The 17,716-nt window shown below is 39.5% G+C and overlaps 1 protein-coding gene across 10 annotated transcripts in view; it reads right to left on the bottom strand.

Moving 5' to 3' along the window:
* CD86 (CD86 molecule) overlaps positions 1 to 17,716 on the bottom strand; it is an 84,277-nt gene that overhangs the window by 7,655 nt on the left and 58,906 nt on the right. For 6 of the 10 annotated variants that reach the window (XM_080654736.1, XM_080654741.1, XM_080654738.1 and 3 more), the window contains 2 exons: positions 16,901 to 16,946; positions 15,565 to 15,635 (listed from right to left, as the gene is read on the bottom strand). In XM_080654736.1, the coding sequence (XP_080510862.1) occupies positions 15,565 to 15,635; positions 16,901 to 16,946 (117 nt within the window). Of the gene's footprint in view, positions 1 to 9,784; positions 10,134 to 13,075; positions 15,636 to 16,900; positions 16,947 to 17,716 lie in introns of those variants that run through there. The other 4 variants (XM_080654743.1, XM_080654739.1, XM_080654740.1 and 1 more) reach the window with 4 other exon arrangements.

The following is a 17,716-nucleotide window of genomic DNA, read 5'->3' as shown; positions in this document are numbered from 1 at the left end:
GGATCAGGAAGGTGTGATGATTTATGAGCTTCTAAAACCAGGTGAAACTGTTAATACTGATCACTACCGACAACAAATAGTCAATTTGAAACACGCTTTGATCGTAAAATGACCAGAATGTGCCAGAAGACACAGCAAAGTAATTTTGCTTCATGATGACACACCATCACACACTTCAAAACCAGTTAAAGACACGTTAAAAGATCTTTCCTGGGAAGTATTAACCCACCCGCCGTATTCACCAGACCTTGCTCCTTCAGATTACCACTTGTTCCGATCAATGGCACACGCACTTTCTGAGCAGCACTTCAAAACGTACGAAGAAGTGGAAAATTGTGTCTCTGAATGGTTTGCCTCAAAACAAGAAAAGTTCTATTGGGACAGTACCCACAAATTGCCTGAAAGATGGGGGAAATGTGTAGCTAGCGATGGACATTACTTTGAATAAAGCACTTTTGATGTTTCTCTTGAAATTATCGTGTTTTCTTTGATTAAAAAAATCTGCATTATTAACTGGTACACCTGGTATATCCCAAGAAATCAGAAATACCAATCAGAAAGGATATATGCACCCCTATGTTCATAGCAGCACAATCTACAATAGCTAAGATTTGGAAACAAGTGCCCATCAGCAGATGAGTGGATTAAAAAACAGTGGTACATCTACACAATGGAATACTATGCTGCTGTAAAAAAGAAGGAACTCTTATAATGTGCAACAACATAGATGGAACTGGAGAGCATTATGCTAAGTGAAATAAGTCAGTAGGAGAAAGATAAATATCACATGATCTCACTCATTTGTGGCATATAATGAACAACATAAACTGATGAACAAAAATAGAGCCAGGAAAAAAATATTTTAGAATATAATAGAAGTAATCCTGTTATTTGCAGATTTTTAATATTTCCTAAAGCTTTTGTGGTATTATACTATGTTAGTACAGTTTTGGAATATTATTATGTTTGAAATATTTTTTCTTGAAATATTAATGTTGATTGCATGTAATATTATATTTTAAAGCGTTTTTCTTGAAATATTTAATGTTTATGGCATGTAATGTTATATTTTAAATTGTTTTTCTTAAAATTAAAAAAATTAAAAAAAAAAACAAAAACCTCACACCAGGTAGAAAGGCTATTACAAAAAAAACAAGAAATAACAAGTGTCAGTGAGAAAGTGGAGAAAAGGGAACCCTTATGCACTGTTGGTGGAAATGCAGTTTGGTGCGGCCAATATGGAAAACCGTATGGGGGGTTCCTAAAAAAATTAACAATAGAGCCATCACATGATCCAGCAATTCCACTTCTGAATATCTACACAAAGAAGACTAAAACACTAATCTGAAAACATATATGCACCCTCACGTTTACTGCAGTGTTATTTATAATTGCTAAGACAAGGAAACAACTTAAGTGTCCGTCGATGATAAAACCAAGTTTTAAATGAAGATAGAATTAGGGGAGGAGGTTCCTGTATGAATAAGGGCAAGTCTCAGAGAGAGGGCAGCTGTGGGTTATCAGTCAACATTCACAGCACCTGGGGAAGAGGTGCATTGGCCAGGTGAAGGGGTCCTGGGTGGGACACCAAAAACAACCATTACACCACATTTCCTCCATTCCATGTATTTAAGTTTGGATTGATTCTGTTCCCTTAGGATTTTGGGGAGGGAACAAGAGAGAATAAGGTCCAAAATCCCTAGTCATGGTCATAGCTTCTGGGATAAACTTGTGACCTAAACAAGCCCAATCAGCATCCTCTCAAGGATATTCTGCTGGATCCAACAGAGAAGATACTCTGGACAACATAAGCTGGAGCTGCTCGTGGCCACTTTTCCCAGCTGCATTGAAGGAACCTGTGTATAATAGGAGAGGATATCAGCAGGCAAGAAATCTGAGCCAAAAATAAAGTTGAAGAGAGAAAGAGAGTGGCCTGAAAATACTGATTGTGCCTTTAGTCTCAGCCGGGCCAAGGCTTTTCCATTCTGTAATGTTTCAATTAGGAACATTTTGTTGTCTAGAACAGAAAGTCTGACTTAAGGAATAAAATCAACTCGAGGAATAAAAAGGGGTGTGAGGAGAGGAGAGGGAGAGAGAGAAAAACGACTTATTGGCTCACATAACTGAAGAGCCCAGGAGTAGATTTGTTTCAAGGGTGGCTGGAGGGGCCTGCCTGACCTCACCATGATTCATCTCTTGGATATACTTTCTTAAGACTGGCTCCATCTTTGGGTTAAACGTGAATTAGACAATAAGCTGAGTGACAGATATTCTGGTTTCCTCAAAATCCACTTACTCCGTTTGACAATAGTTCCATGATTCCTGAATCAAACATCCATGCCTGGGTTCTCTTTCTTTATGATAAATTATTTCCGAGTCCCACCAGTTCTTCCCCATCAGTTCTTTCCTCATGATCACGTATACCAGAGCCTTAGTGTAGGACAATTTGGGTTCACATTGCACCATTCTGCCCCAATACAACAAAATGGTTGGTCACTAATCTACTGCTCTCATAATTCTTTTATCTTCTCTATATTCTCATACTATCTTCAGTATGCTTTCTTTTTGGTTCTCCTTTTGCTTCTCAAAAAAAAGTTATTAAACTTCTACAAGATGATGCAGCCTTTCCTCTTCTTCCCAAGATAATACATGTAAACTGTTTTAATATAGTTCCTGGCACATGGTGGGCTCAAAAAATAGAGATGAAGATGATGATGATGCAACATATCTTTCTTACATAGGTTTGGAAAGATTTGAAAATTGTTTCCAATGCTTAATACCCTAATGTAAGATTTTCTTCATATTTCACCGATATTTTCTGCTACAAACAAACCATTGCTAGTAAGATCTGGATATAAGCAATTACTTTGAGACAATGAAAGTTTTTAAAATTCTCATTGACCTGCCATCTTGTTTCGTTTAGTCTTGCTACAGTACTTTTTTTTTTTTTTTTTTTTTCATTTAAGACTACTTAAACCCTGAGAACACTCATACATGTTAATAATATACATGGCTGGTTTGGACACAGAAACAGATTTATTTTTAATGTTAAAAAAAGCAATCCTTTTCTTTCTTTTAAAATTGATAGCGTCTCAAACTCTGACATACTAAAAGAGTTCAATAAATAAATTTTAAACTAGAGAAAATATTAGTAAATCCTTTTTTTAAAAAAAAGAGGACTGATTAAATTGTTTGGATCAGCTTTTAAAAAATGAAATAGATGATGTTTTCCCATCAAGTGGACACAGCTCACTTGTTCTTACAGAGGTTGTGAGGTCTGAAGCCTGAGGGCAAATACTTGATGTGTACAGTTAAAAAGTGGCAGGTAGACTGGTGGAAACAGCATATAACTGGTAGTTTGTGCTACCAGTCAGCAAGGTAACCATAACCTGGCATATTTTAAACTTCACATATATGCTTTGGGTTGCAAATATGAATTTAAGAAAGAATTTTAATTATTTGATAGTCAGGAATCAGGAAGCAAATAGCCCCTGCTTTTCGCTCTGTGTCTCTTGTCTCTCATATCTGAAATTAACCTTTGCCCTAACTCATGCTGGGTGTGTGATATAGAAAAGGACCTTTCACTGTGGTGACTAAATCAAAGACTGATGTATAATACTATTTTTAGTCTTCTAGCTATAGCAGATCATCTAGCCTTTCCAACATCATATTTTAGGATTTCTTTCCTCTCATTCTGATTGAGTACAGAGAATTCCTATGGTCCTTTTCTCGTAGAGCAACTCCCTTGAGTTTCCATTTATCTGCCATTTGGATCTGCTTCTGTAGTGGAGTGTACTTGGCCATGCCCCTGGTCTAATGAGCCCAGGCACCAGGATTCACTCTGGAAATGTCAGGAGGCTTTGCCTAGTTCCGCTTCTTAGAAATGTCATGCTTCTGTCAGTTTCCTAACTGATTTTCCTGCCTCTGATATACACACTCCTCTCCCCAACAAACCATCTTCTGTACGAGTGCCCTCTAAGATGGATGTCTTTCAAAATCTTGGCTAGGGATCCCTGCCCCCACTTTTTATCTCAACCTGACTGCTTAGAATTTTATGTTCTATTTAGCAAGAACAGAGCTCTTGCGAAATATCAACAGAGGAGTGGATATTTTTGGAATGTCTAGAAATAATGTTACAAAGGGGAGATAAGGAAGGTCTTAGAAAGATGGCTTTGGCCTCAGACAGTAAAGATGGAAAAGTCCCCTGGGCTGAGATGCTGAAAGGCTTCTTCATGTGATGCTGATATAACAATGATTATAGGAGCATTTGTGGCTTTCAGCAGGGTGTGCAGGGACTTCTGGGCTGAGAGTCATATGAAAATCCACACCTACCCCTATTACTCCAGGGTGGCTTCCTGTTCCAATTCTCCCACTACTAATGCTCCCTCATCACCCCCAACCCCACTCTAATTACAGGTTTGTTGGGGTTCTTCTCCTCTGCTCTCCTCTCCTCTTTTCTTTTCATTTGTATAATCCTCATGTCTTCTGGGTTGTCTTTGATCTCGTGAGGTATGTATGTTTTATTAAGCCTATTTATACATAAGGAAACTGAGAATCAGGGAGATTAAGTAATTTGCCTAAGATCACAGGCCAACTATAACAGTGTCAGGTCTATCTGACCCAAAGTCCATGCTCTGGCTGCATTATACTGTGCTGACGCCCAGTTCCCAGCTCTTCCAGGGAACAGGGGGGCTGAGTAAGGTGGAAAGCACCTTGGTCTGAAGATTGGGAACCTAAGTTCTGGTCATGGCTCTCTTTGGTGTTTGGCGAATCTTCTCTTTGCTCTCATTTGCCACAAAAAATGGATGCTTTCTCCATTTCTTCCATTTCTAATAGACTGTTAGGACAATTTAGTGATCTTTTACTCTGCACTCTATATATTTAGCAAACCCATGAGTTCACAGCTTTTAATCTCAGAACAATGATATACAATTAGATTTTGGGAAGAAGCCACTTTGCCATATGCTATTAGTAGCACTGAGCTGGCACCACTGTCAGGCTAGAGACATACTTTCTGAAATAAGTTTGTGTATATTTTAAAAAAGCATCTTTTCATAATAAAAACACTTAAAAAGTACTGGGCACTTTAATCTTTATGTTACACTTGTTTATAAAAATACGCTAGAGGCCCGATGCACGAAGATTCGTGCAAGAATGTGCCTTCCTTCCCCTGGCTGCCGGCACCGCATTTGCTCCGGCCCGGAGCGCCTTTCCACCTTCCCATGCTGCCTAGAGGCCCGGAGCAGCTGGGGCGGTGCAGAATGCCTGCATCGTTGCCATGGTGACAACTCAAGCATCCCACCCCCAGCTGCTTGGTGCCAGTGTATGTAAATTAACCCACCATCTTTGTTGGATGTGTGATATAGAAATACTCACTCCTGATTGGCTGGTGGGCGTTGCGAAGGTACAGTCAATTTGCATCTTTCTCTTTTATTTTTTTTAAATTTCTTTATTGATTATGGTATTACATATGTGTCCTTATTCCCCCATTACCCCCCACCTCCCATTCATGCCCCCGCCCCCCTGTTGTCTGTGTCCATTGATTAGGCTTATATGCATGCATATAAGTCCTTTGGTTGATCTCTCCCCCTTACCCCCACTGTCCCCTACCTTCCCTGAGGTTTGATGTTCTGATTGATGTTTCTCTGTCTCTGGATCAGTTCTTGTTCATCAGTTTATGTTGTTCATTATATTCCACAAATGAGTGAGATCATGTGATATTTATCTTTCTCTTCCTGGCTTACTTCACTTAGCATAATGCTCTCCATCTCCATCCATGTTGTTGCAAATGGTAGGAACTCCTTCTTTTTTACCGCAATGTAGTATTCCATTGTGTAGATGTACCACAGTTTTTTAATCCACTCATCTGCTGATGGGCACTTAGGCTTTTTCCAAATCTTAGCTATGGTGAATTGTGCTGCTATGAACATAGGGGTGCATATATCCTTTCTGATTCGTGTTTCTAGTTTCTTAGGATATATTCCTAGAAGTGGGATCACTGGGTCGAATGGGAGTTCCATTTTTAGTTTTTTGAGGAAATTCCATACTGTTCTCCACAGTGGCTGCACCAGTCTGCATTCCCACCAGCAGTGTATTATCAGTCTGCATTCCCACCAGCAGTGCACAAGCGTTCCTTTTTCTCCGTATCCTTGCCAGCACTTGTCATTTGTTGACTTGTTGATAATAGCCATTCTGACAGGTGTGAGATGGTACCACATTGTGATTTGATTTGCATCTCTCTGATGATTAGTGACTCTGAGCAGTTTTTCATATGTCTCTTGGCCTTCCTTCTGTCTTCTTTCAAAAAGTGTCTATTTAGATCAGTTGCCCATTTTTTGATTGGGTTGTTTATCTTCTTTTTGTTAAGCTGCATGAGTTCCCTGTAAATGTTGGAGATTAAACCCTTATCATTGATATCATTGGCAAATATGTTCTCCCATGCAGTGGGCTTTCTTGTTGTTTTATTGATGGTTTCCTTTGCTGTGCAAAAGCTTTTTATTTTGATGTAGTCCCATTTGTTTATTTTCTCTTTAGTTTCCATTACCCTAGGAGCAGTATCAGTGAAGAAATTGCTTTGGCATATGTCAGAGATTTTTCTGCCTATGGATTCATCTAGTATTTTTATGGTTTCCCGTCGTATGTTTAGTGTAGATTATTGTTCTTGTGTGTATACGAATAGGAAATAGTATGATTGGTGCCAGGATGAGGAGGAACACATACACACACAAACCTCTTCTCTCATTTGGCTCCCCAAATGCTGACAGCCAGACTTCTACCTTCCAGGCAAAATACTACAAAGCTACCAGCCCAAGAGAAAAGACCTTTTAGAGATGGTTTCCTATAAAGGCTCACCAGATTCCTTTATAATAAAGCTAAAGTTAATAAGCCAATCCATAGACTCAGATCCTCCAAACAAATTTTTAGTTTCTCACTCTTACTCATGAATAGACAATCAAAGATAATCAGACATCACAAGAAGCCTCCAACATAGTTGCTATAGACCAAGGCAAACAAATAGGAAGGAAAAACTTGGAGGACACAGAGACAATACAGGAAAAATAACACTTAAAAACCTACCAACATCTTCAGAGAGTTAAGAGATGATACTGAAACAATTAAGAACAGGCTCCTTAGAGAAAGAAATATTCAGAGAACAAAAAGGAGCTATTGGAAATGAATATTTGATAGCAGAAATTTTAAAATACAACAGGAAGTTTAGAAGGTAAAATTATGGAAATCTTTAAGAAACAGAGCAAAAAACAAAAATATGGAAGAGGAGAGAAAGATAAGAAAAGAGGAAGATCAGCCTAGGAGAGCCAACACTGAAATCCAATATCCTGGAATGACAGATTAGAGAAATAGAGAGGGGAAAATCAATGAAACAATTCAAGAAATTTCCCTAGAGTAAAGGATGTTTGTTTTCAGATAGAAAGTACCACCTCAGTGTTAACCACAGTCGTCAAATAGGCATTTCATTACAAAATTGAAGAACAATGAGATAGACAGAAGATCCTAAAAGCTTCCATATAAAAAGATAAGAAGCCAGAACATCTATAGGTATTTCAAGAGCAACACTGGAAGCTGGAGACAATTAAAAGAATTTCTAGCCTTGACCAGTTTGGCTCAGTGGATAGAGCATTGGCCTGTGGACTCAAGGGTCCCAGGTTCGATTCCGGTCAAGGGCATGTACCTTGGTTGCGGGCACATCCCCAGTAGGGGTTGTGCAGGAGGCAGCTGATTGATGTTTCTCTCTCATCGATGTTTCTAACTCTCTATCCCTCTCCCTTCCTCTCTGTAAAAAATCAATAAAATATATTTTAAAAAAAAGAATTTCTAACACCAAATTCTATATCTGAAATAAGTTTGTGTATATTTTAAAAAGGCATCTTTTCATAATAAAAACACTTAAAAAGTACTAGGCTCTCTAATCTTTATGTTATACTTGTTTGTTACAAATGATCAATTAAGTAGGAGAGTAGGATAAAGATATTTTCAGATACACAAAATCTCATTAAATTTACTTCTCACATATCCTTTCTCAAAAAGCTACTGGTGGATATGTACAACTGAAGTGAGGAAGTAAGTCAAGAAAGACAAATATATGAAATGCAGGAAATAGGAAATCCAGTTCAGAATGACTTATTCACCAGACCGAGGGTATAATTTGTTATGATTGGAGCATGTTCAAAAATTTGTGTCTAAGGACAGTGCAGGACTTTGTATATGTTTGTATTTTTCCTCCTGGAGTACACAGGTGGCGATGATGAAAGCCAATGGACCCTCACTTTTATTATAAGTTCCACAAAAATGCTGGTATATGGATGAGACTGAAAACTGATACAATAAAGAAGTATGTTTGTAATCTTCTTAACAAGAGCCTTATGTTTATGCTTGTTGCTTAGGTGTAGAATAAAACCAAATCTGACTGAAATATATATATGAAACATATGGAACACACATAGATAAAATAAATATATACACATACATGTATGTGTGTATATATGTATATATGCACTATATATACTCATAGACTCACACACTATATATACAGTGAATCTATGGAGGATACATAAGAAGCTGGAGTTTAAACTTGCCTCTGCGTGGTTAGAAAAAAAAAAAGAATGTGAGAGAGATCTTCTTTTCTCTATTTATCTCCTTGTTCCTTTTTTTAAATTTATTTTATTTATTTTTTATTGTTTAATGTATTACATGTAGTATTACATATGTCTCCTTTTTCCCCATTGACCTCTCCCTGTCCACCCCCAATCCCCAGCACATGCCCTCACCCCCCTAGTGTCTGTGTCTATTGGTTATACTTATATGCATGCATACAAATCCTTTGGCTGATCTCTTACCCTTCCTCCCCCGCCTTGTGCCTTTTGATGTTTTGGACAAAATTCAGGGTAAGAGAGTAGACTGGGGTCAGTTTGGTTTTGATTGCCAGTTCTTGGAAATAAGAGCCTGGCTGAGAAAAGAAGGAGTGGATGCTGAAGCTGAAGGGACCTTGCCTGACCTGGTTATGACCAAATGTGGCAATACAGTAGAGGTGGGCAGTGGGTGTTGAGGGAAAGGTCAGAGTCCAGTTGTCAGAGATGACGCTGTGCTTTCTAGCTTGGGTTAACACGTGATGGCACTGAGTGGGTGAAACTGACTTCAGAATGGTGGAGGGAGGAGGGTGAATTGCAAAAGAATAAGTGGCAGGGGTGTATTTCACTTCCCCCCTGACCAAAAACTCATTTTCACTGCCCACATCATATGTCTTATAAGATGATGAATGGCTTCTGGAAAAATCAGTGGCGGGTCCTCTACAGCAACATCTTGGGTGACTGAGCTAGTGTAACAAAATAGGTGGTGTAAGCACTCACCTGATGTCTCTTCTATGGCCAGAAAACATGGGGCTAGGAAATAAAGGGATGGGGGGATGTTATGCTTTTATTTTATTTTATTTTATTTTATTTATTTTTTATCCTTCATTTCTTTCTTCTTATTATTTTTTTATTGTTTGAAGTATTACAAATAGTAGTACATATGTCTCCTTTTTTTTTCCCCCCATTGACCTCCCCCCCCCGCCTCCCCTACCTCCCAGTACATACCTTTACCTGCCCCTCCTCCCCACCCCCCCAGTGTCTTGTATCCATTGGTTATGCTTATATGCATGCATACAAGTCCTTCGGTTGATCTCTTACAGCCCCTCCCCACCCTCCCCTGCCTTCCCGCTGTAGTTTGACAGTCTGTTCAATGCTTCTTTGCCTCTGTATCTATTTTTTCCCCATTTCTTTTCTTTAAAAAATCTTGCCTCTGCAGACTAGAAATAAACATAATAACAAAAAATGTTTGAGTCCCAATTTCAATGTCCAACAGTTCTGAGTCCCCGTTTCGATGTCAAACAGTTCCTTAAGTGTTCATGTCAGCAATGATATCTGGAAGGTGGGCACATGGTGGCAATGCAGGTCCGACCCTCTCTGGTTTGGTCCTAGGCAACCTGCTGCGACGCACAGCTGCTGACTACTAGCTTGGCAAGGCGTCGTCAGCGTCTCCCATCTCTGGACTGTTTCTCCTCTTGTCTTCGTGGTTGGAGCAGACCTGTCAATTCCTCTCTGTTGCAGGAATCCACATGGTCTTGGAGTTGTTTTCTGAAAATATACAAACATATTCTCGACCAAAAGTTAATAAAGGAATCTTTTCTATATAATTGATTTGGGATCCTTTTTATTTTTGCCCAAACGATTTTCCTTTGTCTTATTTAGACATCATGTGTGTTTTTCATGGGTGTCTTGCTGTTAGCATTACAAATGAAAATTAATTTTGTAAAGTCAAAATTTTCTAGATGTAATTTACTTATAGGATATTTTTCCATACATGATATTACCCTACTATCCCCCCTTTTTTTGATTAATGGAGGCTTTTGTAAATTTTATAATGCAGTCTTGATAACTTTAAATTTTAATTTTTTGCACAAAAATATGACTGCTTTAGTTTCATTGCATGTTTAGAAATTTTACCATGAGATGAACTACCAATAGAAATTTTAGTTACCACTTTAGGAACAGCTTTTTGTCCAGTACAATTAAATTTTCTTGAATATTCACTTATTTCAATTAGCCTATTTAAATTAATCTGAAAACTTGATTATTATTTTACTGTCAAATTTAATACTCTACCAACAATCTTAGTTTACCCTGTAAATATTAGTGGAAAGGATTATTTGCATTCTTGAGTAGGCCCTGAGCATTCCTGGTGCTAGGCTGGATTTAGATATAGGGCAGCTGTTGTCGGCCAAGTCTCTGTCTGTTACCTGGGTCCCAATCTGAGCTGGGCCAAGTCATTGTCTGTCACCTGTGTCCCGATCTGAGCTGGGTGTGGGAAGCAAAGCAGCCATGGGGGCAGGAGACCTCTCTCTGATGGGGTGAGGGTTCAGGTCCCTGCAAGGTTGGGGGGGGGGTGAGGATCTGTGCCCCACCTCTGTTGACCCCCAAGTTCTCTCCTGATGGCCCCTCTGCGACTGTGCCTGTCTTAGGTTGTTCCTTCCCTGAGGAATCTTACCCGTCTCTGGCTAACCAGTCATCCTCCGGGGCCAAGCAGGGTGATGTGAGGTTCAGTTCTGTCTCCTTGGTAGCCTATGCCCCTGTGGCCTCCACGCCCAGCACCTGCCTTGGGATCCCCTGGCCTGCTGGCGGGGCCCCAGCACTGAGCACATATCTCAGGGAACTCAGGTTTCTTCTCCAGGGAGGGCCCAGCTCACACGATTGGGCGAGAGACAGATTCATGGTACCAGCCACCACGAGGCTTCAAGCTCAGCATGAACAGAAAGCTCAGGCAACAGCTGAGGGCAATTGGATTGTGAGAAGAGGGTCCCTCTTGGCACAAAAGGCAAGAGGGCGCCTTAATTCCTTCTGAAAGGGATTAAATCCTTTCATGTCCTTTTTTTTTTTTTTTTTAAATTGCTGCCAAACATTCAAAGAATTAGTTTGTAAGTTTGTTTGGGATAATTGTACAATATGCTGTTGTAAAATATCTAAAATTATAATGACACTGTAGAATAATATCATGTAAGGATATTCTTTGCTCTAGGCCATGGCAATTCAATTTCAAACTGGCTGTCAATTTCTTTTTGTAACTTTATATAAACTTTGTCAGGGAGGCAAAAACACAAATTACTTACTTTAGTTCAAGAGGCTAAATATATTGACTTTCAATTACAATCCTTATGACTTTTGAAGGAAACTTCTCTTTGTTTCCTTCCAAAATAATTTTCGGGCTACAGTTTCATTTAAAAATCTTTGTCACATGAAACAATTTCTCTTAAGATTATGGTGACCACTAGTATGGATTAGATTTAATATTTTATTTTAATTTAATTTTATTTTTTTATAATTTTTTAAATTTTTTTAAATTGTTATTTTTTACATATGTGTCCTTATTCCCCCATAACTCCCCACCCCTCACTTATGCCCCACCCCCTTGTTGTCTGTGTCCATTGATTAGTCTCATATGCATGCACACAAGTCCCTTGGTTGATCTCTCCACCTTATCCCCACCCTCCCCTACCTTCCCTGAGGTATGACGTGCTGTTCGACGTTTCTCAGTCTCTGGATCTGTTCTTGTTCATCAGTCTATGCCGTTCATTATATTCCACAAATGAGTGAGATCATGTGGTATTTATCTTTCTCTGCCTGGCTTATTTCACTTAACATAATACTCTCCATCTTCATCCATGTTGTTGCAAATGGTAGGAACTCCTTCTTTTTTACCGCAGCGTAGTATTCCATTGTGTAGATATACCACAGTTTTTTAATCCACTCATCTGCTGATGGGCATTTAGGCTGTTTCCAAATCTTAGCTATGGTGAATTGTGCTGCTATGAACATAGGGGTGCATATATCCTTTCTGATTGGTGTTTCTAGTTTCTTAGGATATATTCCTAGAAGTGGGATCACTGGGTCGAATGGGAGTTCCATTTTTAGTTTTTTGAGGAAACTCCATACTGTTCTCCTCAGTGGCTGCACCAGTCTGCATTCCCACCAGCAGTGCACGAGGGTTCCTCTTTTTCCACAGATGTTATGCTTTTAAAAAGTTTCCCCAGCTCTGCCACTTACTAAGTTGGAGACCTTGATAAATTGCTTTGACCACTCTGTGCCTAAGTTTCCTTATCAGCAAAATGGGCATCATATCCCAATACTGATATCACAGGGTCATTATGAGGAATAAGTGGGATAATACATTTAAAGGTTTAGAGGAGTCCCTGTCACAAAGATGAACCTCTTTTAACCTTTCTTGGCTTTCTTTTCCCCAGACTTGGAACACAGAAGGTCTAGACCAGTGGTCGGCAAACTCATTAGTCAACAGAGCCAAATATCAACAGTACAACGATTGAAATTTCTTTTGAGAGCCACATTTTTTAAACTTAAACTTCTTCTAACGCCACTTCTTCAAAACAGACTTGCCCAAGCTGTGATATTTTGTGGAAGAGCCACACTCAAGGGGCCAAAGAGCCGCATGTGGCTCGTGAGAATAGAATCTAGAGAATTTAATATACAAAGGAGGGATGGTTTTTGTTTTTTGTGGTTTTTTTTTTACCAGATATTAATATTGAATGAAACATTAATACTTAATGTTCTATTTAATAGTTAAATAGTTTTGAGGTTCTATCTTAGTTTCCTGGGATTCGTTGGTGAAGAAGTTAGATCACATCCCTGCTCTCACAGAGCCTAGACAGTTTTCCCCCAGAATTTCCCTACACTTATTTATTTATTTTTAATTGAGATATAATTGACATATAATGTATTAGTTTTAGGTTTACAACATAATGACTTGATATATTTATATACTGTGAAATGGTTACCACAATAAGTTTAATTAACATCTATCACCATACATGGTTACAAATTATTTTTTCTTCTGATGAGAATTTTTCAGATCTACTCTCTTAGCAACTTTCAAATGTATAGTACAGTTATATGAATTTATTTTATAATAATGTATTTTTTAGAAATGCTTTTACATTAGCCTTTTTTTAGTGTATATACAAGCTCATAATTTTAAAATCACACAGTATAAAAGTTTATAAACTGAAAAGCAAGTATCCCTTCCTTCACTCTAAATTTCCCAGTTGCCTTCAGAAACAACCTGTCTTAACTAATCTTTTATGTCTTATTACTGAGATTAACATATAGAATTATACTAGCTCCTCTTTCTCATACAATGTTTAGGGTAAAGGGAAGAGGAGAAGGTTTGAGATGAGTCAGAGGCTTCTAGCTAAGGCGACTGGAGAATGGGGCTACCACAGAGACGTCAAGAGGAAGGAAGTATATTAGGAAGACAGAGGGAGGAACATCAGACTCCAAGGGTTGAGTAGTACTCCAGAAGGAGAAGCCAAACATAAATTTTTACATCAATTTAACGAAAATTTACTGAGAGCTGCTCTGTACAAAACTCTACACAAGATGCTTAGCATCTAAAGAAAGCAGGAGCAGGGCAGAGCACACAAACAGCAATTTCACAAGGACAAGCCTGGCTAGCATGGCTGTCTATAACCCTCTGGTTCCACAGAGCCATTTCTATGGCGTGGGCCTCCCAAAGGCCTCTTTAGGTTCGCACTAAAGCTGCTTGGTCCCTTAGTGATGCTGCTTTAGAGCCAGGGTCTCTTAACGTATTTCCACTGGCTTAGTATATTTGTCTCTTGCACCCAGTTTTCTTACTGTTGAAAATGATGCTCATAGTCCTCAGACACAAGTTCACTAGCACTGCTCTGGGCTAGCCAATATGTTCTGGGGCATCTGTGGGCGAAGTCAACTTCTGGATGATTTGCATGCTGGTCGAACTAATTTTATTCCAGCTCTCTGTCTCTCAGCCATTAGTTGGAAAAGTTCTAAGTCTCCTTCCATTTATCCCATGATCAAGATGATAGCTCTCTACCCCAAGCTCTGCTTTCAGCCAGGTAAAACATCACAACCCCTCACTGACCGCCCAGAAAACTACTGTCTGTCTTAAGTCCATTTGGACAAACTGTTCATCTGTTGCTTGTCCCCAAGGCTTGTTGAAGGACTGGACAGATGAACATTCATGTGCATCTCTGTTGGTCAAGATCTTTCTTTTTTTCTCTCTCTCTTTTGAGTATTGTGATCTCTCTATTGGCTCTTGCACAGTTGCCCAGGCCATGATCTCAGTCAGTTTTTTCAAGAAGAGAAGTAGGGTTCACGATGTATAGCACTGTCCTGCTTTATCCAGCGTTCTCTCCTAAGGCTTATCAATAGTTTGTTGGGCACATGGATCTCCCTTAGTGTTAGCAACAGCCCATATAGAAATGGCTCCAGGATCCAGAGTGCTGCCATCTACAACTCTCTGAGTCTCCCAAATTTTGAGTTTGTCTGCTTTCCTTACTGACCCTCAGAGAAGAACAAAAACTCCTTGGCAAAGGGTCGACATTTCTCAAGGCATCATAACTACACTAGTAGAGTACATATTTTTTATATTTCAAAATGTTAATAAAGACATAAAATATATGGCTCCCTCTCAGACTGAAGAGGTAGGTGTTCAGTCATAGGTATACAAGGTAAGTTGTGGCATTACCTTAGAATTCAGAGTAGATAAAAGTCACTATTCTAGGAAGTGGGAGTTCTACAGAAAGCACAGTTTGTAAAATTAAGAAAAGAGGCCAACTCTGACACAGAAGGCATTAGTCCTAAACATTAGGATCCAATCCTTGTGCTCTGAAAAGAAGCAGATAAAATCTGCTCCTGGCATAGGGAGCAGAGCTGGCATTATAAGGAGGCCATTTCATTTAGAGGGAGTCCTAGAGCCTCAACTATTACTAATGGTAATCTTTTCTTGCCTTCTGGGAAGGTTTAGAGAGACAAAAAAAAAAAAAAAAAAAAAAAAGTCAGCCCAAAACTTGAAAAGGAAAGCATATGTATCATAGAATTTGTACACTTGACATCCACATAATCTTATTAACCAATGTAATTCCAATAAATTTAATTAAAAAAGGGAACAAAGAAAGAGGAACAACCCACATAGTCAAACGGACATTACTCTTTAATTAAAAATGTGCAGCACTTTTGTCACCTGAGTCTGTCTTTGAAATGTTGACAACACACTGGGCTTCATTAGATCTTTCAGGTACACGGTTTTCTACTCTGGAGAAACAGAAAAAAGAATTAGGTCAGATTTCACAGTGGAGCCACTTCCTTTTCTAGATTTCAATGAGAGGGCCAAATATAGGGGGCATTGCAATAACAATGAGGAAGAACAAACTATTGAAGAGAGAGGTGAAGTGTCACCCACACTTTTTTCAATAGCTACCCTTTATTTTTGTCTGGGCCTGTCCCTGCCCTAGGCTGAGTCCCTGCCACCTTCCCTCTGTAGGCTCTTCTGGACCATTTCTGAACTAAGTCTGACAGGGCAGGCAAGATCTCAGGACCCTGGCTCACCATCCAGGATCCCTAGACTCACAGTGGCTGGAATATCCATATAAGTGCTGGGCACTCTGGGTCCTATGTGCCCTTGGGTCCTAGCTGTGTCTCTGTGACCAGGCTCTTCACTGAGGGTTGCTTTGAGCCCACAGCCATGCAGCCAGAGCCTTGATATTCTTGACAAACTCAGTTCCTCAGGAGGAACGGTGGTATGGACAATCTAATTACATCATGTTGTGAAAGGACTGGTCACCAGGAATCTTCATGCATTCCTTGATGTACTCATTCAAGTTTTCAACAAATATTTATTGAGCATCTACTATATGCCAGGCACTGTGCTGGTTGCTAGCAGCACAATGATTAGTTTAGCTAATACGATCCCTGCTCTCTACAGAGTCTAGATTAGTTCAATTTATAGAGTTTAATAATATGTAAATAAGTTTCCTTATAAAGAAAAAGGACAGGTATCCACATGACACTATAATGGGCTGACATAATCTAGTTTGGGATGGGTTTTTAAGAAAGTGCTGCTTGAATCAAGATCTGAAGAATGAGATGAAGAAGTGGCAGAAGAATATTCCAAGCAGAAGGCACAACACATTCAAAGACACAGAAGCTAAATGGAACATAGCATCATTCCTCGTTTATTCAGGTATTTGTTCCACACATGTAGGAAAGCCACTAGTCCACGCACTATGCTAGGTACTGGGATTACCATGGTGAATAAGATGCAGCCCATGCTCCCCGCATCAGGTCCCTTTGGTATTGATTGTTTACTTGGCCATGACTGAGCATTGTGCATTGGACTCCCTGCCATCCATTGACGACTAGGACATTTTCCTCCTGGTCCTATTAGTTTCGCTTTCCTTTCCCTCTCCATTAGTTCATGTTTGTTGGGGTCTCAGCATGCCTCAGATGTAAGTCTATTCAAGTTATAGACCCTCTGGAAATCAGACCTCTTTCAACAATGTTGTAGGGTCTGGACTCACCTTTCCTTGGCCTGTTCACTCTCTTCCCCTTCCACTCTGATGACTTCTGAAAGAGAGCAAAATAATCTCAGAAAATGAATTGCCCATTCATCCTAAAAAAGGGAAAGTTTGAAGAGGCTCCAAAGTCCTAGGACTCAGAGAAAAGTCCTTGTAGTCTTATGTGTGAAATAGACGGTTACTTGATGCAATTTCAGGGATCATGAGAAGGAGCTCCTTGCATCCCAAAAGTAAATGCCTTTCCTTGCGCACTGTGCCTTAAGTTATAATGTTGCAAATAGGATTTTCACTTACAAATCTAGTCTTTGCTAAAATAAAAATACTAGTGGGAGGGGGAACACATTTAGTTTTAGCAATCATTTAGTGATCAGACAAGAATTTCCAATCCTTTTCTGAAAATAAGACTTAGGAGGAAAAGGAAATCTTGAAGATGTTGATGCGGAAGTGGGTTAGCCAGCTAACACTACCAACTACATAATATCGCATGGATAGACCCACATGAGAAATCTCCAGCTGGCTAGATCTCCCAAAACGTGAGTTGCTACTGGAATGGACTTACTACTGATGCAACTTGGGGTGTAAAGTCCTCTAGCTTGTCTGCTGTGACAGTGCTATTGTCCCACTTAGAGCCTTTCAGCAGGGGTTCTTAACCTGGATGTCCACAGAGGAATTTAGGGACCACGGGAATTTTCTCAACAGTTCCCCTGATGGTTTTGAATACTTTCTATCATGAGCAGTTCATGCGCACACAGGTGCGGGTGTGTATGTGTGTGTGTGTGTGTGAATGCGCATGTGTGTGTTGAAAAATAATCAGCTTTA

This window comes from Plecotus auritus, assembly GCF_963455305.1.
Source record: "Plecotus auritus genome assembly, chromosome: 2".
Classification (NCBI taxonomy): domain Eukaryota; kingdom Metazoa; phylum Chordata; class Mammalia; order Chiroptera; family Vespertilionidae; genus Plecotus; species Plecotus auritus.
This window is presented reverse-complemented; position numbering and strand designations above follow the sequence as displayed.